At 60.3% G+C, this 21,090-nt stretch overlaps 1 protein-coding gene across 1 annotated transcript in view; it reads right to left on the bottom strand.

Annotated features, from left to right (window-relative positions):
- Positions 1 to 21,090, bottom strand: part of HMCN2 (hemicentin 2) — a 141,516-nt gene that overhangs the window by 74,920 nt on the left and 45,506 nt on the right. Inside the window, exons 22-33 of the mRNA XM_021713744.1 lie at positions 16,479 to 16,606; positions 13,421 to 13,675; positions 12,575 to 12,661; positions 9,807 to 10,001; positions 8,415 to 8,545; positions 7,982 to 8,129; positions 7,230 to 7,356; positions 6,043 to 6,197; positions 3,859 to 4,137; positions 2,108 to 2,389; positions 1,418 to 1,526; positions 1,020 to 1,215 (exon numbers count right to left, since the gene is read on the bottom strand). Of these exons, the coding sequence (XP_021569419.1) occupies positions 1,020 to 1,215; positions 1,418 to 1,526; positions 2,108 to 2,389; positions 3,859 to 4,137; positions 6,043 to 6,197; positions 7,230 to 7,356; positions 7,982 to 8,129; positions 8,415 to 8,545; positions 9,807 to 10,001; positions 12,575 to 12,661; positions 13,421 to 13,675; positions 16,479 to 16,606 (2,092 nt within the window). The remainder of the gene's footprint in view (positions 1 to 1,019; positions 1,216 to 1,417; positions 1,527 to 2,107; positions 2,390 to 3,858; positions 4,138 to 6,042; positions 6,198 to 7,229; positions 7,357 to 7,981; positions 8,130 to 8,414; positions 8,546 to 9,806; positions 10,002 to 12,574; positions 12,662 to 13,420; positions 13,676 to 16,478; positions 16,607 to 21,090) is intronic.

Below are 21,090 nucleotides of genomic sequence, written 5' to 3' on the forward strand. Positions count from 1 at the left end.
CCATTCATTCACCCACCCACCCACCTGTCCACCAGTCCACCAACCCACCCATCCACCCACTCATCTGTCTCTCCATCCACCCATCCACCCTCCCATCCATGCATCCGTATGTGCATCGAGCATCTACTATGTGCCCAGAACTACACTCGGCCCCAAGACACAGAAGAGGAAGGCAGCCACCATGCTGCCCTCAGAGCTCACAGAGCTGCACAGCAGAAATGGACACCCAAGCAAGTAGACCCAATATAGAGGGTGATGGGCAATGGCCACGAAAGGCTGGGCGGTGATTACTAGAAACACGGAGGAATCACGAAAGGCATCCTGGAGGAAGGGGCGTTTCAGGGCATACCTGAAAATCAGGGGGAACTAAGCAGGCAAAGAGGAAGGAGAATGAGCCAGGCAGAGGGAACAGCATACGCAGACATTAAGGTGACAGACAGAGCGTGCTGATGTCTTTAAAAAATCGAACAGGCCAGGCTTGGTGGCTCAGCCTGTAATCCCAGCACTTTGGAAGGCCTAGGTGAGTGGATTGCCTGAGCCCGCAGGTTCCAGACCAGCCTGGGCAACTTGGCAAGACTCTGTCTCTACAATAAATTAAAAATTAGCCGAGCATGGTAGCGCATGCCTGAAGTTCTGGCTACTCGGAAGCCTGAAGTGGAAGGATCACCGGAGCCCTGCAGGTCAACACTGGGGTAGCCGTGAGGGTGCCACTGCACTCCAACCTGGGTGACAGAGTGAGACCCCAACTCAAAAAAGAAAAAGAAAAAAAAAAAGAATTGAACAAAGTTCAGTGTGGTTGGCATGAAGAGAGTGGATAGAGAGAGAGGAGACTAGGAAGGAGGGGGAGGACTTAGGGACTGGACAGGACAGAGGACAAGGGATACAAGCTGCCCGTGGCAGCCTCTAGCACCTGTGTCTCTGTGGGGACCTGGGCAATTTAGCCCAGAAACGCTGTCCAGAGACAACCAACCAGTGCCTGCCCAAGGCCTGTCTGACCCCTGGCATGTCAGGCCACACACGGCCCCACTCCCCAGGGGCCACTCACTGTGCACAGACAGCTCCACCTCTGCCCCGGCGGTGCCCGCCTCGTTGGTGGCCTGGCAGGCGAAGAGGCCCGCGTGGCCCAACTCCACACGGTCAATGTGCAGCGTGGTCCCCTGCGAGGCTACCCGCACCCCAGCCAGCTCCTCGGCTGGGCGGCCATTCTGCAGCCACCTGAGGTGAATGGGGCAGGGGCCGGGTCAACACGCCCAGGACAAGTCAGCAAGGTGACACATCCCCATCATCCTGGCTCTGTGGCCTCTCACCCTCCTGGGAACGGAACGGGAGGCAGCTCCTTCCCACCTGCCACGCTACACCCGGAGTATGCACTCTCTCTGCCCGCCCCCCGCCCTGGCCTCCACCAGCGCAGACTCACTGGATAGTGGGCACCGGGAAGCCCGAGGCCTGGCAGGGAAGGTCCAGGGATTGTCCCACGATGGTAGTCACCTGGCTCAAGCCTTCAGCCACCAGGAGCTGAGGGGGCACTACAGGCGGGACCTGCCACTGGGTGTTTGTCCTCAAGCCCTCCCAAGTCCCCAAGCAAGGATCCAGCCCCCCCTCACCCTGCAAGTCTCCCATCCATGGCCCATCCTCCAGGAAGCCTTCCAAGCCAAGGCTGGGTGAGGGCCCCCTACCTCCTTGCAGGCTTTGGGGCCTGTTAATCTAACAACTGGCCCCACGCCCCGCCAGGGGTCGGTAGGCCTTGTTCCTGGCTTTATCAATCCTCTCACACGGGGCCAGCACAGAGCTAGTGTGAATGAATGAAAGACCCCGCCCCTCGACCCAGGACCCCACCCATAGGCCGGCCTAAGGAAAGTCTTCACAAAGGTCCACCCAGCTGGTAGAAGGCTGACGGTGCCCTCTGTCCTGGGTGACCAGGTGGGCAGGAGAGGGACCCTCGCTCCTGGGGCTCAACCCTGCCCCCTCCGCCCCTGCTGGCCGCGCTAGCCCAGGCTCGGCGCCGACATCTTTTCCGCCACCCTCCACCCACAGAGGCTGCTCGTGACAAGCAGGGATGGAGGTCCCAGCCACGGCAGATCTGGGCGGGGCGGGACGGGGGGCTCACCTTGCACCTCCACGGAGTACTGGAGCACGGCCTCGCCGGCGGGGCTGCTGGCCACGCAGCTGTACAGGCCCCCGGACGTCTCCCCCGGGCTCTGCAGCCGCAGCACGCCGCCACCCGGCTCCAGCCACGTCGCGTTGCCCTCCGACACAGGCAGCCCCTCGTGGTGCCAGGAGAGGGTGGGGGCTGGGCGGCCTCCGGCCACACACTCCAGCTCCACGGGCCGCCCAGCCACGGCCTTCACCACGTAGGGTCCTTCACTGGCGCCCTCGATGGTGGGGGGGACTGGGGGAGAGGCGGGAGGCTGCTTGGGGCCAGAGCCATCAGCCACGCCAACAACCCGTGTGAAATGCCTCCCTCTGTCACCTTCACTAGTTGCTCAGGCATCACCTCCTCCAGGAAGCCCCGCCCAGGCCCTGAGGGGAAGCAGTCTCACCCTGCCCTTCCAGGCATCATCTGCAGCCTCTCTTCACTCCTACTCCCCATCCTCCCCCCTCATGAGCTCATCACGGGGAAACGATGGCATTCTGACATTCACAGGGCGAGCCTTGGTACTACCCGCTGGACTCCCCAGGCCAGGACGGAGCGCTGCTCCTAGAAGTGCCCCCTCCCTGGTCTGAGGGCCAGAGCCAGACACAGATGACGGGGCCAACCTGAGCCCAGATGGCTTGGCTTTGGGGGCTCCCAACTCAGCCAGCAATGGTCCAGGGGACGGGATTTTAACTGGGCTTGGAGCCCACCATAGCCAGACTAGAGGGGGACACTTTCCTCTTCCCCCTGGGGACTCCCCAAGTGGCCAAGCTGATGAAGCCATCACCAGGGGACACAGAGCAGCATGGGCCGAGATGGGCTTCTCAACCCTGTTTGGGTCGTGAGGCCCTTCCACAATTTCATGAAAACACATACGTTTTTCATTCTATTTTCTGGGGGTCCTCAGATCCCAAGATAAGAGTCCCTGAGCCAGTAGCCTCAGGTTCCAAAGTAAGAGCCCCAGACCTAGTAGCTGGGCCTGTCCTCAGAGACTGCCTGTGGACCCCACACAGCCCAACTTCCCTTGGGGGATCCCTGGGGCTCCAGTATCCAAGCCCTTTGTATCTTTGTTGGGCCACAGGTCCTGAGCAGGTGTCTCACGGGCACCTCACGGGCCTCTTCAAACTTCCCGAGACCACACCTAGACCCACCCCACCCACCACACCCTTTCCTGGGAGCCTTCTGAGTCCAGCTGGCACTGAGGCAGATGGTGTGACATCTGAAGTCAGATCCGCCTGCGTGAACTGGGTCCTACCACCTCCTCATGGGTGACCCCGGGCAAATATCCCGCCCCCCAGAGTCTCGCTCCATCACCCATGAGCATCCCTCACCACTGATTAAATGGTCCAGCAGAGCACCCCCCAGTCTGGCACACAGTGAGGAGCTCGCCGGAGGCAGTTAGTCATGAGCAGTGGTCACGGGGGACTGGACATGATTTAGAGAAAAGCCCCAAACTTGAGGGGGAGGCCTGGATTCTAGACTCGGCTCTGCCGTGGAAGCCTGGACAGGCCCTTCCACTCCTGGCCTCAGTTTGCCCACCTGCATGGGGAAGTGGGTGAGCAGGGAGGACCCTTCTCCCTGGGTAGCTCTGTGGTCCCGTTGTCTTGTCTGCCTCTGACTACACCAAGAGGCCACCCAGCCCTCCTCTGAGGACAGGCGGAGGCCCCTGCAGCCCAGAGTCCCTGGCATGGCCCACACCAGCCACCATGCCTCAGGCCGCTCACCGTAAACCTCCAGACTCGTGGCCTTCTCTGCGGTCCCTGCAGCGTTGCTGGCCTGGCAGGTGTAGACGCCAGCATCTGGGCCCTCGGCCCTCTCCAGCTGCAGCTGCCGGCCGCCCCTGGTGTAGACCACCTCAGTGCTGGGGGGCAGCAGGGCCCCATCCTTAAACCATGTGATGTCCGGGGTGGGCACCCCTCGGGCCTCACACAGGAACTGCACCGAGTGGCCCTGCAGGACAGCCACCTCGCCCGTCTCATTGGAGCCCCATATGGTGGGGGGCGCTGGGAAGGACAGTGGGGGGTCACAGGCAGCCTACCCTAGAGCGCCATGCTTGTCATGGGCTTTGACTACAGGTGTAGGGAAGGCATGGGGGGAGGAAGCAGGGGTCTGGGGATGGATGGGAGAGGCCAGCTTGGGGACATGCTGGCAAGGGATTGTGCAGGAGATTGAGGGAGAGGCCACAGGGTTGGGCTCTGGGCCCTGCTCTGCCTCTGGTTCACTGGATGACCGGGGTAGGTCACTTTCCCTCTCCAGGCCTCAGTCTCCCCATCTGTGAAATGGGGACTGGCTAGATCAGGATTTCCCACAGGGAAGGTCACCCACCACCGGCGATGCCCAAGATGATTCTAGGGGGCAAGTGGGCATAGAAGGAAATAAGTGCGTCTCAGGATGTCCTTCCCAAATCTCCATCCCACCTGATCACGGCAAGAAAAGGTGGCATTTGGTACAACTATGTATGTTCTTAGCCTTTCTAGCACTTTTCTCTTTTCTTTTTTAAAAAATTGAGCCAGAGTCTCATTCTATTGCCCAGGCTGCAGTGCAGTGGCACAATCATGGTTCAGTGCAGCATTGACCTCCTGGGTTCAAGCAGTTCTTGCCCCCTCAGCATCCCAAGTAGCTGGGACTACAGGTGCATGCCACCACACCTGGCTAATTTTTAGTTTTTTGGGTTTTTTTTGGGTAGAGATGGGGTATCGCCATGAGGCCCAGGCTTGTCTTGAGCTCCTGGCCTCATGCGGTCCTCCCACCTCAGCCTCCCAAAGTGCTGGGGTTACAGACAGGAGCCACTGCGCCCAGCCTCTTTCTGGCACTTTCTATTCTCCCCTTTTTAGTTCAGGCAGCACAGATGAGGCCAGGGCCTTCCACCTAGCCCACACTGCAAGGATTTACAGCATTGCTCCCTTGGGTTGTTTTTCCCACTTTCTTCCACGAATGCCAAATGGAGCTGATTTCCAGTTACAGTTGAGATATTAAATATCCTTTTAAATGTGTGTCTCAGTGCAAAGAAAAGCAACTGAGGCTGGGTGTGGTGACTCAAGCCTGTAATCCCAGCACTTTGGGAAGCCGAGGTGAGAGGACTGCCTGAGCCAAGGGGTTTGAGACCAGCCTGGGCAACTTGGTGAGACCTCATCCTTATAATAAGTTAAAAAAAATAAGCCGGGCATGGCAGCGCGTGCCTGTAGTTCCAGCAACTTGGTAGGCTGAGGCAGAAGGATCGCCTGAGCCCAGTAGGTCAAGGCTGCAGAGTCTGTGAGCGGGCCCCTGCACTCCAGCCTGGGTGACAGGGTGAGACTTTGACTCAAAAAAAAAAAAAGAAAAAGAAAAGAAAAAAAAAGCAACTGGCTGGAAGCTGTAACGCCTGTAATCCCAGCACTTTGGAAGGCTGAGGTGAGAGGATTGCCTGAGCCCAGGGGCTCGAGACCAGCCTAGGCAACATGGCAAGACCTCATCTCTACCAAAAAGAAAAAATTAGCTGGGTGTGGTGGTGCATGACTGTAGTTCCAGTTACTAGGGAGGCTGAGATGGAAGGATCGCCTGAGACCAGGAGGTCGAGGCTGCCATGGCCACGAGTGTGTCACTGCACTCCAGCCTGGGTGAAGAGTGAGACTCTGACAGGAAGGGAGGAAGACAGGCAGGCAAGCAAATGATTTAATGAAAAAGCTAAATAAATCATCATTCCGAGTGTACCGGTAGTAAAATTGGTAAAGCTGAGATGGGCACAGTGAACTTGGCAGACACTGAGCTAGATGGCATCATCCCTAGCCCTGCCCTGCCCTGGCTTCCTTGGACTGGGGGCTCACCCTCAAGGGACCCCGCTTTTGTCCTCATCTCCCCAAGGCTCGGGCAGCCGGATAAGAGCTTCCCAGGCAACCTGTGGTGGGACCCGGGAAGGCATCGGGGCTCACAGTGCACTCGGAGCTGGAAGTCCTTGGCCTGCTGGCCGGCTGGGCTGAAGGCCACGCACTGGTACCGCCCCTCATCCCCCAAGTGACTGCTGGTGATCCGGAGAACCTGGCCATCCTCCTGAAGCTGCAGGCGAGGGCCTCCCGGGAGGACAGGCCTGGGAAGACGGTCGAGGGAAAACCGCGGGTGAGGTCAGGGCTTGCCAGGGCAGGCTGCACGCAGCGGGGACTGTGGCTTGTGACAAGGAAGGCTGGACTGTTACAGCTGCCAAGAGGTGGAGGCATCCCCCCGGCAACTGAGGACAGATAGACAATGGGGGTCCACCTGCACCGTGGGAGAATATTTAGCCATAAAAAAGGAAGGGGATTCTGAACTTGCTACAACCTTGAAAATGTGCTGAGTGAAAGAGGCCAGAGGCTGGGGGTGGTGGCTTGTGCCTGTAATCCCGGCACTTTGGGAGGCCGAGGTGGGAGGACTGCTTGAGCTCAGGAGTTCAAGACCAGCCTGAGCAGCATAGCGAGACTTTGTCTCTACAAAAGTTCAAAAAATGAACCAGGCATGTAGTGCACGCCTGTAGCCCCTGCTACTCAGGAGGCCGAGGCGAGAGGATCGCCTGAGCCCAGGAGGTCGAGGCTGTGGTGAGCCGTGAACATGCCACTTGCACCCCAGCCTGGGTCACAGAGTGAGACCTCAACTAAAAAAAAAAAAAAAAAAAAGGAAGCCAGATACAGAGGGCTGCACACTGCTGGTTCCTTTTATAGGCAATATTCAGGACAGGCAGATCCATAGAGACAGAAAGCAAGTTGGTTTCCTGGGCCCGAGGGGTAGAGGTGATGGGACTGATGGTTTATGGGTATAGGGTGACAAAATGGGGACTAAAAAGAGGCAACAGGTGCCTAAAGTAGACTAAATTGAGTGCTTTATAATGGTTGATCATATGTTATGTGAATTTCATCTAAAGAAAAAAATGAGTTTGTTTGTTTGTTTGTTTGTTTTTTAAAGAAGGCTGAGAGGCGAGAAGACCCGGTGATAGTGAAAACTAGGCTTGCGGATGATCTCTCAGGTGGGAGGTGCCCATGCTGTCCTGTCTCCAGCCTGGAGGCCCATCAGCCTTCCCAGAAGAGTTCAACCTCCCCTGATCACCCGCCCCCAGCCAGCAGCCCCATGCCATCCGCTGGGGGCTACTCACTGCCCGTCCTTGGTCCACTCCACCTGGGGCATGGGCACGCCCGAGGTCTGGCACCGCAGCTCCACGCCTGCACCGGCCAGGCCCAGCACCTCCTGGGGAGGCCCGGCTCCGAGCACAGAAGGAGGGACTGGGGGGAGAGGAGAAAGGGAGGCTGCTAAAACCGTGCCTTTTGCCTATACAGGGTTCCCACCTGGTCTACCTTCCCTCCTTCTGCCCGACCTTCCTGGGAGGCTCCCCAGGCCCCTGGCTGGATTGGCCTGTGCCCTGCACATTCTTGCCCAGGCTAGAGTGCAGTGGCATGACCACAGGTCACTACAGCCTCAACCTCCTGGACTCAGGCAATACTCCTGCCTCGGCCTCCTGAGTAGCTGGGTGTACAGGTGCGTGCCACCATGCCCAACTAATTTTTTTTATCTTTTGTAGAATGGTTTCTCTATGTTGCCCAGGCTGGTCTTGAACTCCTGGACTCAAGCGATCCTCCCACCTCGGCCTCCCAAAGTGCTGGAATGACAGGCCTGGTCTGGGGAAATCTTTTGCTGCTCCCAGTAATCATAATGACTCGGCGGATCACGTGACTGTCTCGTGTCTGTCCCACCTGCCCTGAGAGTTCCACCAGGACAGGGACTGGTCGGTCATGGGCTCCCCTGGCGCCCCCCACTGCAGGCAAAGGGACCCCTTTACCCCGTTCTGCCCACAGGGATGGGGCTGAGGGCCAGACACCCTGGGGAGTCGCAGGCTCGGGCCTCACTCACTGAGCACGCGGAGCTCGAAGTCCCTCTGGGCCGTCCCAGCCTGGTTCTCCGCCCGGCAGGAGTAGAGGCCGGAATCACCCTCCTGGACCCCGGGGAAGTGGAGGGAGCGAGCCCCGTCCAGGAGGCGGTGGCCACCTGCCTCGGGGATCTGGACACAACAGGCCAGAGGGAGCCAGTGAATGGGGACTCAGTCACCCCCAGCCTCAGCAACGGGGAAACTGAGGCATAGGAGGTGGCCAGTGACCAAACAGAGCTGTCCACCATGCAGTCCTCCAGGCTTCCTCCCAGTCCTCCAGTGCCCTGGACCCAGTGAGTCCCCAAGGATGCCCATCACATCTCCCACCACATCTTGGGACACGCAGGAACGCCCACCCGGCAGCCCTGCCCCAATCCCATTCCCATCCACAGCCCGTCCGCCCCAGGGGATACCCACCGGCCGCCCGTCCTTCTGCCACACGATCTCAGGGGCTGGAAAGCCACTGGCGTCACACTCCAGCGTCAGGGACTGCCCGACCATGCCCGACACGTTGGCCTTGTGCCCATCCTCCCGGAGGCTGGGGGGCACTTGGGGGCAGGGAGGGCCGAGAGCTGCTTCCCCTCCCCCAGCCACCGGGACCCCATCCGAGCCATCCTTCCAGCCCTGGACAGGCAGTCCTGACCCCCGCCCCTTCCTGGACCCTTGGGGCCCATCACCAGGGTCCCAGGAGGTCTGCCTATCTCCAGCGGCCCCACCCCGATCTAACAACAAGGGCCTCACACACCTGCAAATGGCCGCAGCAGCCTCGCCTGGGACCAGCTCCCCCAGCCATGCCTGGGCCCGGTGCTGCCCTCTCTGCCTTGTCAGGTCCCATCCCCCGTCAGATCCACCCAGTTCTGCAGCCAACTCGGTGTCACCACCCCCCAGGAGGGCCCCCAGAGTCAGGGTCTCTGAAGGAAAAGCCTGAGCCTGTCTTTGGAACGAACTCCTCAAGCCACAGAGGGGGCAGCTGGTGTTAAGAAGGCAGCGGTGAGTCCTGCCAGCAGGGAGGGCTCCCCAGCCTGCCCCACAGTGCCCGAGTTAAGAGGGCTCCCCTCCCTCTGCACATGGCACCGTGGATATGGTGCGGAGCCCTCTCTGCTGGTGAACCAAGAGTCTCAAATTAGCATTTGGAGGTGAGTTCTGGGCTCTCTGCTGCCCCAGTGCTCATTTTAAAAATGAATTCACCTGCTAGATCAATTTCCTTTTTTTTTTTTTTTTTTAGAGACAGGGTCTTGCTTTGTTGCCGAAGCTGGAATGCAGTGGCACAATCACAGCTGACTGCAGCCTCGACCTCCTGGACTCAGGTGATCCTCCTGCCTCAGCCTCCCAAGTAGCTGAACTACAGGAGCACCACCACAGCCAGCTAAGTTTTTTTATTTTTTGTAGCTACGAGGTCTTGTGATGTTGCCCGGGCTGGTCTTGAACGCCTGGGCTTAGCGATCCTCCTGCTTCGGCCTTCCAAAGTGCTGGGATCACAGGTGAGAGCCGCTGCGCCCGGGGAATTTCAAAGCCCCGTATGGCGTTCCAGGGCCTTCCCCCATCCTGCCTCAGGGGTGTTTCTCTGGGGAAGTGGGCACCCAGTGCAACCTGCCACTCTCCCAACCCGCTCAAGCCCTCCACATCGCTGGCACCTGGGGGCAGGGACTCTCCTCGGTAGGGAGTCTGGGGTTGACTCGGCCACACCCTGTCATACCCAGACCCTGGCATCACTACAGGCCTCTGGCCAGACGGGGCCGTGGGAGGGGGTGCAATCCCCCCAGACCCCTCTGCGTTCCCCTCCTGCCCCTGCTCTGGGTCCCCGCTCACCAGAGACCACCAGCTTGGCTCTTCTGGAGGCGGAGCCCGCCTCGTTGGTGGCCTGGCACTCGTAGTCCCCGCTGTCTGTGGGCGAGATGGAGGCCAGGAACAGAGACCCGTCCTCCAGCACCGCCACGCCTGGACGGCCACGCAGGGGCTCCGCGGACAGGCCCTTCCGCCACGTGACCTGCGGCTTGGGCGTCCCTGGCAAGGTGCACAGGGCCATCAGGACCGCCACCCTGACACCTTCCCCCCACACCCACCCCTGCAAAGGTGTGTGCCTCCTGCACCAGGGTTGTTGACCCTCCGGGGGTGGATCCGGGCAGGGAAGGCCGGCTCCCTCAGAGCTGTGGGTGCCCACACACCCACCACCCACCATGCTGCATGGCCGGGTCTCCCGGGGTCTCTGAGGGCCCAAGGTGTGCGGGACACATGCCTGTTCTCTTGGCCTTTTCTTTTTCTTTTTTTGCCCATGTGGGAGTGCCGTGGCATGATCATGGCTCCCTGCAACACCCCATCCCTTGGGCTCAGGTGGTCCTCCCACCTCAGCCTCCCGAGTAGCTGGGACTACAGGACCCATCACCACGCCAGTTAATATTTTGATTTTTTTGTAGAGATGGAGTCTCACGATGTTGCCCAGGCTGATCACTTGGGCCAAGTGATCCTCCTGCCTCAGCCTCCCAAAGTGCTGGGCTTACAGGTGTGAGCCAAAGCACCTGGCCTGCATGCCTGTTTTCTGATTTTCTTCTCGGGGACCCCCCTTGGCCCTCTGGGTTGGACCTGCACCCCCACAGGCACTCCCAATCCCTCTACCCCACCCTGTTTCTCCTTTTTGCCCATCACCCCCACTTTCTAGCATACATTAGGCACTAAATGAATGCATGAGCTCACTTCAGCTGCACTGTACCCTGGGGTCAGTGGGAGAGGCCTCCCTGTGCCCAGACCGCCCCTCTCTTTGCAAGTCTTGCTGGCTACCCCCCACCCTCCCCTCCTGCCACCCCCCCCCACTGTGAATGCCACCCCCCACTGTGAGTGCCAGCCCCCACCCCTGCATGGCCTTCTGGGACAGCCTCATGGTGGACTGTCCAACCTTGGTCCACGTGGCCCAGCACATATTGGGGTGCAACGATCTGCTGCCCACTGGGCTTGAGTGAAGCTGTCACTGTCACAGGCCCCTAGGACACAGCGGGTCCTCACGAGGGCCTGGAGTAGATGGCACATGACCGCGAGGCAGCTCCGCCCAGGGGTCACAGCAGGAGCTTCAGCGCCGGCCATCTGCGTGGCTCCTGCCGGCCTGTGACCTCTACCATTGGCATCCAGGAAGGCTGCCAGGCCCGCGCTCGGGGCTGGGTCACACCCACCGCTGTCCACGGCCCCCACTGGTCGTCGGGACTGTCACCGCCTACACGAATGACTCCAGTGACACACGCCCACGCCCTGCCACTGCTGTCGGTGGACACCATGTCCCCCTCATCCAGAGAGGGCGGGGGGGGGCCCCCCCGGGCTGGGTTGGGGGCGTGTCCCACCTCCCAAGAGTGAAGAATGGCTGCTTGCTGTTACCAGAGACCGACACAAGGTGGCGCCATGGGTGGGCAGCTCTGTGCGCTGAGAAGCCCAGGGACTCCCAGAGCCCCTGCTCGGGTGGGTGTCGGCCCTGCTCGCCTCTCCCCCGTTCCAGAGTCTTCTCTGGCTCCCTGCAGCTCCAGGGGGAGCAGCTGAGACTGGAAGTGGCTCCCCAGCTCCTGCCAGGCTCTTGTAACCCGCCACTTGCTCCCGGGACCCATGCAGGGGAGGCAGCCTGTCCTCAGGGGGCCAGAGAAGCAACTGAGGCAGGGTGGGATCAACTGGGCGGGTGTGAGGGTAGCAGATGGGCAGCAGTCACACACTCCGCCCAGTGCCCTGAGCCCAGCTGCTGGGACCTCACACTCACAATGTTCTCAAGCAGCCTGACGAGGAGGGGCTGGTGTGAACCCACTGAATAGATGGGGAAACTGAGACTCAGAAAGGAGATGCAGGCCAGACACAGTGGCTCACGCCTGTCATCTCAACACTTTGGGAGGCCAAGGCAAAAGGATCACTTGAGCCCAGGAGTTTGAGACCAGTCTGGGCAACATAGTGAGACCTCGTCCCCACAAAAAATAAAAAATTAGCTGGGCGTGGTGGTGCATGCTTGTAATCCCAGCCACTTGGGAGGTGGGAGGATCACTGGAGCCCAGGAGACTGAGGCTGGGGTGAGCCATGATCACGCTACTGTACTCCAGTCTGGACAACAGAGTGAGACCCTGACTCACAAAAAAAGATGTAAACTGCCCCAAGTTACACAGCCAGGAAGGACCAAAGCAGGGTCCAGCACTGGGCAGCTGGCTGCAGAGGGAGCTATCTGGGCCCCCTACTGCACTGCCACCCCAAACACGGCCCCAGAAAAGCAGGTTTGCCCTGGGCCACTGAATCCACTTGGGGAGAGACAGGGACACCCCAAGTCACAAGGACTCTTGGGCCACCCTCAGCCCCCGCTGTCACCCTCCCTATGCCGATGGGCATGGGACCAATGGGCAGGCAGGGCTGGGGCCAGACTGGCCCACACTCTGTGCAGCATGGCCTGGTCGTGTGACTTCAGGCAAGTAGCGCAACTTCTCTGGGCCTGGAGAGTGCCAATGAAAAGGGGTTAGTGCTGTACTCAGCAGACAAGAGTGAGATGTCTGGCCCTCCACTGCCCATAGACACTGCCCACCGTGTGCCACCCACGCCACCTGGGCCCACTCCTGGGCCCACCTCACCTCGGGCAGGGCACGGCAGACGAGCGTTCTCTCCGGCCACTCCCTCCAGCAGGCCACCGGTCTCGTCGACCCCCCAGTGCGGCGGCTCTGGCGGGAGGCAACATGACCACACTCACACCCTGAGCCAAAGCTCCCGCCCCTGCCCCCGCCCTGGGGACCCAGGGCCTGAATCCTGGCCTCCCAGCCAAGGCCAGGGGTGTCGGCTCACCCCCCTGCAAGGAGGCCCCACAAAGCAGCCACCGGGCCACAACCCCACAAGCTCTCCACCCAAGGGCCACGCGTGGCTGTGTCCTCTGACTCCCTCCCAACAGCACCCTTCCAAGCTTGCTTTAAATTCTGAATCGTGCCAGGTGAGGTGGCTCGCGCCTGTCATCCCAGCACTTTGGCAGGCTGAGGTGGGAGGATCCCTTGAGCCCGGCGGCTCGAGACCGGCCTGGGCAACATGGCGAGACCTCATTTCTACCAAAGACCAGAAAATTAGCCTGGTATGGTAGCAGGTGCCTGTAGTCCCAGCTACTTGGGAGGCTGAGGTGGAAGGATCGCCGGAGTCCAGCAGGTCGAGGCTGCAGTGAGCCAAGACTGTGCCACTGCACTCCAGTCTGGGCCACAGAGTGAGACCCTGACTCAAAATAAATACATAAATGAATAAGCTCAGATCCCAAGGGCTGACAAAGGCCCCAGGCACAGGACGGCCCCTCAGCTGTGAGCTGGGAGGTCCCAGAGAGGATGGGGGCTCTGTCTGTCCCAGGGAGTTAGGGGACAGGCGCAGGGCCCAGAACAGAGCCCCGAGCCCAGGCTGCGGCCGGGGCAGCTGGGGAGGGCAGGGGCTGGGGGTCGGCGACTCACCCAGTACCCTGAGCTCCATCTCCCAGGCGTCCGCCCCGGCGCTGCTGGAAGCCTCACAGCGGTACCTCCCGGCGTCAGTGGTTCCGATGGCCGAGAAGTGGATGGAGCCCTCGGGCCCCCCACCCTGCAGGGCCACCCCGTCCTTGGACCAGCTCAGCTGGGGCTCCGGGTGGCCCTCGGCCACACAGTTCAGATCCAGGGCCTCTCCTGCCAGCGCCTTCAGGACCCGAGGGCCCGGCTGCACCTGAGGGGGGACTGGCGGGGCCACAGGAGGAGTGTCAGGTGGGGGAGGTGGGTGGTGGGTCCCAGAGCCCAGCCCACGCCACACCTCGGATGTCCTTGACCACCGGAATCATCACGGGGTGCCGTCTAAGGCTGGCAGGAGGAGACACTAGGGCACCCGGCGTGGACCCTCCCCAACGCGTGCCTGAGTGCTGAGCCTGTCTATCCACCTGGCGCCATTTGAGAAACACCGCCCGGGATGCATCCAGCTCAGTACACACGGGGGAAACTGAGGCAGGGGACAGAGGGACTGACTCGGAATGGCCCAAGGTGGGGAGGCAGCACACACAGAGGCGGCTCCCAGCCCAGCTCGCTCCTCACAGCCACGGGACCCTGTGCCAGCCCAAGCCTCAGTTTCCCCTTGTCGCACCTGACGTGTTGAGGCTGGACATTCCACATAGACATTATTCCTGCCCCAAGCACTCCCCTCCCTTTGGCTGTGGGGCCGACAGCTTCCCTCGCCATCTTGCCCAGGCTGGTCTTGAACTCCTGGGCTCAAGCAATTCTCCCGCCTCGGCCTCCCAAAGCGCTGGGATGACAGGCGTGAGCCACTGTGCCTGCCCACACAGTTGTGCTTTGAGTCAAGTTCTCAGCCTCCATCTCATTTGCTCCTTCCTACAGGGTGGGTGATGCAGGCCTGCCCATTCTGCAGATGTGGAAACTGAGGCTCAGAAAGGCTCTACGCTTGGCCAGGGTCACTCCCTCCCTCCGCTGGTGGGAGATGGAGCTGGCACCAACCCTGGGTCCAAGTGACTGGGCGTCCCTGTAGCTCTCAATGGGGCTAGACCCGGTGAGCCAGGGGGACTGCTCAGAGCCCAGCAGCCACCCTGCCCCAGGCACTGCATGGGAGACTGGGACAAGCATCCGAGGTCCTTGGGCGGGAGGGGGCGCTCAGGAGGAGCCCAGAGACAAAGACCACCCATGGGAACCTGGCCCCTGGGCAGAGACCAACCCTTCTGTCCGGAGCATCCCTGGGAGCACAAAGGTGCACGTGCCCTACCTGCCCGCCTTCCTTGCACACACTTGCTGAAAACAGTAACAGCGGCCGCCGTACTGAGCACATAATGCCCTTGGCACCTTCTGGTCACTATGGGTCAGGCATTATTGTGGCACCCACTTTACAGAGGACGAAACCAAGGCCCAGAGAGGCCAAGCGACTCACCTAAGGTCACACAGCCAGTCAGCAGCAGAGTCAGGATTCAAACCAAGCTCTGCTAACTCTGAGGCCCTGCTCATGACCCTGCTTCCTTGCTCTCATCTTTCTCATATTTAAACCCACAGCAACCTAGGCTGGGTGTGGTGGCTCACGCCTGTGATCCCAGCACTTTGGGAGGCTGAGGCAGGAGGACCACTTGAGCCTAGGAGTTCCACACCAGCCTGGGCAACATAGCAAGACCTCATCTCTACAAAAACAAACAAAAAATAGAAAAACTTAGTCAGGCGTGGTGGCTCATGCCTGTAGTCCCAGCTACTTGGGAGGCTGTGGAAGGGTCATCTGAGCCCAGGAGGTTGAGGCTGCGGTAGCTGTGATCGTGCCACTGCACTCCAGCCTGGACGACAGACTGAGATCCTGACTCAAAAACAAAAACAAAACCAAAAACGAATAAACAAAAAAACCAACTTTATTTATGGACACGGAAATGTGAATTTCAAATCATTTTCAAGTGTCACAAAATATGATTTGGTTGGGGCTTTATTTTCCTCCTTTTGGTCCAATCATTAGCAAGGCAGAAATGAAACGGTTCGTTCTTTCCTGTAAAAACAGGCACTGGGCTGGCTTGGCCCTGAAAGTCATTCATCCAGTCAGATAACTTCCCTGCTCTCACAGACGACAAGCTCCCTGCCTTCTTGGGTGTGACTCACCATGGCTGGCTTCCTTTGGTTTTTTTTGGTTTTTTTTTTTGAGTTGGAGTCTCACTCTGTCACCCAGACTGGAGTGCCGTGGCCGCTCCCAGCCACCGCAGCCTCGACCTGCTGGGCTCCGGCGATCCTTACGCCTCAGCCTTCCGAGTAGCTGGAACTACAGGCGCGCGCTACCACGCCCAGCTAATTCTTGATGTATTGTAGAGATGAGGTCTTGCCAAGTTGCCCAGGCAGGTCTTAAACCCTCGGGCTCAGGCAATCCACTCACCTCAGCCTCCCAAAGTACAGGATTACAGGCTGAGCCACCAAGCCCGGCCGGCTGGCTCCCTTTGAATGGGACCTGGATACCCAGGGGAAAGCCACTCCTGAGACCACTAGCTGGCCAGGAAACAGAGCCATAGTGGGGTGCTAGAAACCTCGCCAAAGAGCACTGTTCAGAGAGCACATGCCTGGCATGCAGAAGGCGCTCACTAAACACAGCACCTCCTGTTACACGAGTGTAATGCACCTTGCTGGATGATGGTGGTGGGCGCTGGAGCCGAGAAGGGCCTCTCTGGGGACCCTGGACGCTCCCGGCAGGAAGGGGGCTCTCTGAGCGGCCTCTCATGTGCCCCTTGAGGCCACCAAGCCCTGGGCTTCTGCGCCAGGCCCCGCACACAGGCAGAGACGCTCAGAGCCACCTTCACGGGTCCCCACTGGACCCGCCCTGTATTCTTGGGGGGCTCTGAGCGGCATCCCAAGTCCCAGTCAAGGGGTAGGGGAGAGGTGAAGGAGAAACAGGACCGAGAAAGACAGGGAGTAGGGGTGACCAGAGGGGGCCCACAGAGGGAGGGAGACAGACTGGACAGACCTCGGCATGGGGTGGGGAACAGGGAGCAGGACGACGAGGATTGAGGCCTCGCGCTGGCCCTACCTTGTACCCCAAGGACGTAGCGACGGGAGTCGGACCCCGCGGGGTTGCTGGCCGTGCACTCGTAGCGGCCGCTGTCACTCACCCGGACCTGGGCCAGACGCAGGGAGCCAGACGGGAGGAGGCCATGCCTGCAGGAGTGGGGGACACCGGTGAGACCCCAGCCAGTCCTACCTCACACAAAGGCCTGCCACCCACTGGAACCTGCCACCTCCCCCTGGAAGCCTTCCCGGGCTGAGGCAGCACTCACGATCCACCCACTTCTTCCATCCTCCATCCCCCTAACTTGCCTCCACTTCCCTGAGCCGGACACCAGGGCCAGTCCCAAGCCTACTGGTGTAAGAGGTAAGAAGCCCTGGACTAGGAGTCCGCCACGCCCGAACCCTTCTTAGCTGTGTGATCTCAGGCAAGTCACTGTTTCTGGGGTTGGGGAACAGAGTCCTCCGTGGGCTCAGCCCACCTCCCTCTCCCAAACCCGTGCACCTGTCCTGTGAGGAGCACAAGGGAGAAGCCCATCCCTGGGCCCTATGGTCTACGCCAGGGCCTGCCTGGCTCTGAATGCAGTGCCCTGTGGGACTCTGCTGTCCAGGGTGGTGTTGGGGCCTCAGGAGGTAGCTGGGGGCGCCCCCCCATCACTGCCCAGCCCGGCCCACCTCGCTAAAGCCACCCGGCCTCATCCCGCAGGCACCCAGGACCCCCAGCCAGGTTTCTGCATCTGGGCTGGACCCCAAGGGGCCCCTGCAGACATGATGTCACCGGCCCATATGAGCTGGCTCCATACGTCCCCCGCCCCCACAAAACAGGGAGGGTGACTGTGGCTGCTGGCCCCATGAGCAGGCACAGGGGCGGAGCCAGTCCCCAGCTGTGTGCTCACCAGAGTTACCAGCTGGGCTTTCGAACCCAGCAGGCCTGCGGTCCGGTCCGGATGCCCACCCCCTTTCTGCGGAACCTCAGTTTTCTCCTCTGCAAAACGGGTATTCCAGAGCCCCTTGGAACCCTGACCTCTCCACAGTCACAGGATCACGGGACATCTACTACAAAGCACTGAGTATGTAGGTATCAATAGGTCGAAACGGTCAGCGATCCATGCTCTGAGCCCCTGGACTACCGGCTTTGCCCCGCTGGGCCTCTGTTGCCCTGTCTGTAAAGTGATAATCCTCGCCCCCTCCACCCATCCATCCCGACTCTCGGGAGGAGCTCGCTGGGGAAGATTCACCGAGTGGTGGTCTCTCGAGCCCAGGCTCCAGGCTGGCCTTCCTGGGTCCCGCCGGCTGGGCCACGCGCTGGCCGGGGGAGGTTGGGCCAGTCACTCAACCTTCTCGCTTTGGAGAACAGAGCCGACCGTCGTGCTTAGCCCACACGGGCGCTCAAAGAACCGAGCGGCCTCGGCACAGCTTCGAGGATGGAGAGGGACGGCAGGGGTCAGCTGCTCCCCGAAGATGACCGCACGTCCGGCAAAGCGCAGGCCATGTCCTGCGTGGCGGCACATTTGCAGAAACGGCCTCCTGCAGACGTGCCGAGGCCTGACACGGCCATCGTTCACTGTTGTATGATATTCTCGCAGTCACGCCACCGTGGACCAGCCTGCTCCCTTTTGAGGGGACACTTGGACTCTCAGAGCCTTTCCTCCCTCCCTCCTTCCTTCCTTCCTCTCTCTCTCTCTCTCTCCCCTTTCTCCCTCCCTCTCCCTCTCTCTCCTCCTCTTTCCTCTCTCCCCTTCCTCCCTGTTTCTCTCTCCCCTTCTCTCTCTTCCCCCCTCTGTCTCTCTCCTCCCTCTCTCCCCCCCCCCCATCTTTGTCTCTCCTTCCCTCCTCCCTGTTTCTCCCTCCCCCTCTCCTTCTCTCTCTGTACCTTTCTCTTTCCTCCATGTCGCTCTCTCTCCCTCCATGTCTCTCTCTCCTCCGTCTCTGTCTCTGTCTCCTTCCCCCTCCCTCCCTGTTTCCCACCCCCCACAGAGCCCTCAGCTGCTGCCTGCCCCTCACACCCACCCGGAGCCCCCTGGGCCACAGGCTGACACCCCCTCTGCCCTCCTGGGTCTCACACCTTGCAGGCGTGTGGGAAACATGCAGATTCCCAGGCCCTCCCCAGAGACTCTGACTTGGTGGGAGGCAGGAGTGGAAGCCGGGGTTTTACCAAGGCCCTGGCTGGCTGTCATAGGGCCCCTGCACAGTGGCACCAGGCCACGGCTGCTCCCCAGCAGGCCAGGGTCATCTCACCGCCCTTCCTTTGCACACACGGTTCTTTCTGCCTGGGACATGCCTGCACTTCCCATTCACCTCCATAGCACCTGCTCCTCCTTCAATACTAAGACATCGCCTCCTCCAGGAAGGCGGCCTTGATGCCACAGGCTGGAGGTGGGTCCTATGGGGTCCCGGAGCTGCCTGCACACCATCACAGCCTCACACACCGGCTTGTCACCATGTGTCACCTGTCTGCCTGTGTCTTATCTGCCCTGGTATCTCCTGGGGCAGTGATGCCTTTATCGTGCCTGTCTGAGCTCCTAGAAAAAGCAGCAGCCTCGGGCCTGGGACAGGCTGGACAGGACCGGAGGGGTCTGGGGTTGTCTCAGGAAAGCCCATGGTGGTCCCCCACCTTCCCAGGGCAAAGCAGGCAGTCCGGGGGCACAGCCCAGCAGGGAAGGGAGGAGGGCAGGAGATGGGAGGAGAGAAGGATACGGAGCCTCCCAGGAACCGGCTTCCGTGAGCGCATGGCGTGGCGAGCCAGCCGGCTTCGTCACGGCCAGATGGCTCCGTGTGGTGCCCAGATGAGCGCGCAGAGAGGTTCGCGGGGAATTTCCTGTTTATGACATCCATCTGGCTCGAGCCTCTGCTGACAGCAGCGAGGCGCATGCAGATGTCAGGGCGGCGGGGGTGGCCGAGAGGGGCCACCAACCTGCCAGGCCCCCCTGGGCAGAGGCTGCCCAGAGACACCGAGGCATCTGGGGGAACCTGCTGGAAACGATGCCAATCCGGGCCACCCTGCCTGTTTCAGCGCATGCCTTGGGCTCACCCCTCCAGCCACGCATGTCCTGTGTGGCCCCGGGATGCCAGCTGTGCCGCCCCGGGCCATGCCCTGCTTCTGGGTGCCTGCCCCTGAAGCTATCATGAGTTTTATCAACCTATGGCCACCTGTCTCTGTCTGATGGCTTCGTGTGTCACCGGCACGTCCCTAGCCCTTAGCAGGTGCTCAGTGAGGATCCGACGGCAGACTCCAGCTGTCCTCTGTCCAGGCACGCACACTCCCTTCCCTGTCTTCACGCACACTCGTCCTCGCCCCCTTCTCCCCAGGACCTCCAGCCCTCCTTAGACCCCCTTGGGCAGCACCGCCTCCAGCTCCTCTGTGAAGCCTTCCCTGATGATCCCAGGCGGGTTTCACTGCCCTGATCAGAGTTACATAGAGCCTGATCCAGCCCACAGCTCACTCATTCATTCATTTGCCATTTATTCATTCAACAAAGAAGAGAGGCCGGGCACGGTGGCTCATGCCTGTAATTCCAGCACTTTGGGGAGGCCAGGGCGGGAGGATTGCTTGAGCCCAGGAATTCAAGTCCAGCCTGGGTGATATAGTGAGACCTCACCTCCCAAAGAAAATTTTTGTTTTCTATTTATTTTCATTTTTATATATTTTCGAGTTGGAGTCTCACTCTGTTGCCCATGCTGGAGTGCGGTGGCACACTCACGGCCACCGCAGCCTTGACCTGCTGGCCTCAGGGGATCCTTCCACTTCAGCTTTCCAAGTAGCTGGAACTATAGGTGTGTGCCACTACACCCGGCTAATTTTTTTATTTATTGTAGAGACGAGGTCTCAGACCCATGTTGCTCTGACTGGTCTCGAACCCCTGGGTTCAGACAGTCCTCTCACCTCAGTCTCCCAAAGTGCTGAGGTTATAGGCATGAGTCACCAAGCCAAGCTAATTTTTTTAAAATTAGGCCAGCATCGTGGTACACACCTGTAGACCAGCTACTTGGGAGGCTGAGGCAGGGGGATCACCTGAGCCCAGGAGGGGGAGACTGCAGTGAGCCATGATCATGCACTCTAGCCTGAGTGACAGAGTCCCCGACGGTCGGCCAGAGGCTGCCATGGTGGAGGAAGCACCCTGTGCCTAGGCGCCAAGAGTCTGGGCTGTGTGTTGACGCCCTGTCCCTCTGGTTATCTCCTGTGTTGCCAGTCTCGCTGCCTGTTTCTGAAGCATCCAGGAAGAGGGCCAGCGGCTGTCGAATGAGTGGCACTCCCCACAAAGTCACCCGTCCCCAGGGGGCTGGTCCTTGCCAGAGAGTACACAGTCGATGACACCCAACGGATGCCCACTGCGCGCCAGTGTCTCTGGCCCCAGGGCAGGGTCTGAGCTGGGGCTGGGTCAGGCAGCCTGGTGAGCACCTTCCTCACAGCCGCCGCCCTCGCTGGGGCCTCGGAAACACCACAGAGCCCTGTGAGGAAGCCACACGTGGACGAGGCAGGCTGAGGAAACTGAGGAAGAGAAAGTCAGATATCAAGCAAAGGGCCAAGCATAATATACAGGTGGGAGCAGGGGGAGGAAGGGAGGAGAGGAATGGGGGAGGGAGAGAGAGAGAAGAGGAGGAAGAGAGAGAAAGGGCTAAAGAGAGAGAGGAGGGGG

The sequence above is a fragment of the Carlito syrichta genome, unplaced genomic scaffold (assembly GCF_000164805.1).
Source record: "Carlito syrichta isolate Samal-C Ts95f unplaced genomic scaffold, Tarsius_syrichta-2.0.1 Scaffold304709, whole genome shotgun sequence".
Classification (NCBI taxonomy): domain Eukaryota; kingdom Metazoa; phylum Chordata; class Mammalia; order Primates; family Tarsiidae; genus Carlito; species Carlito syrichta.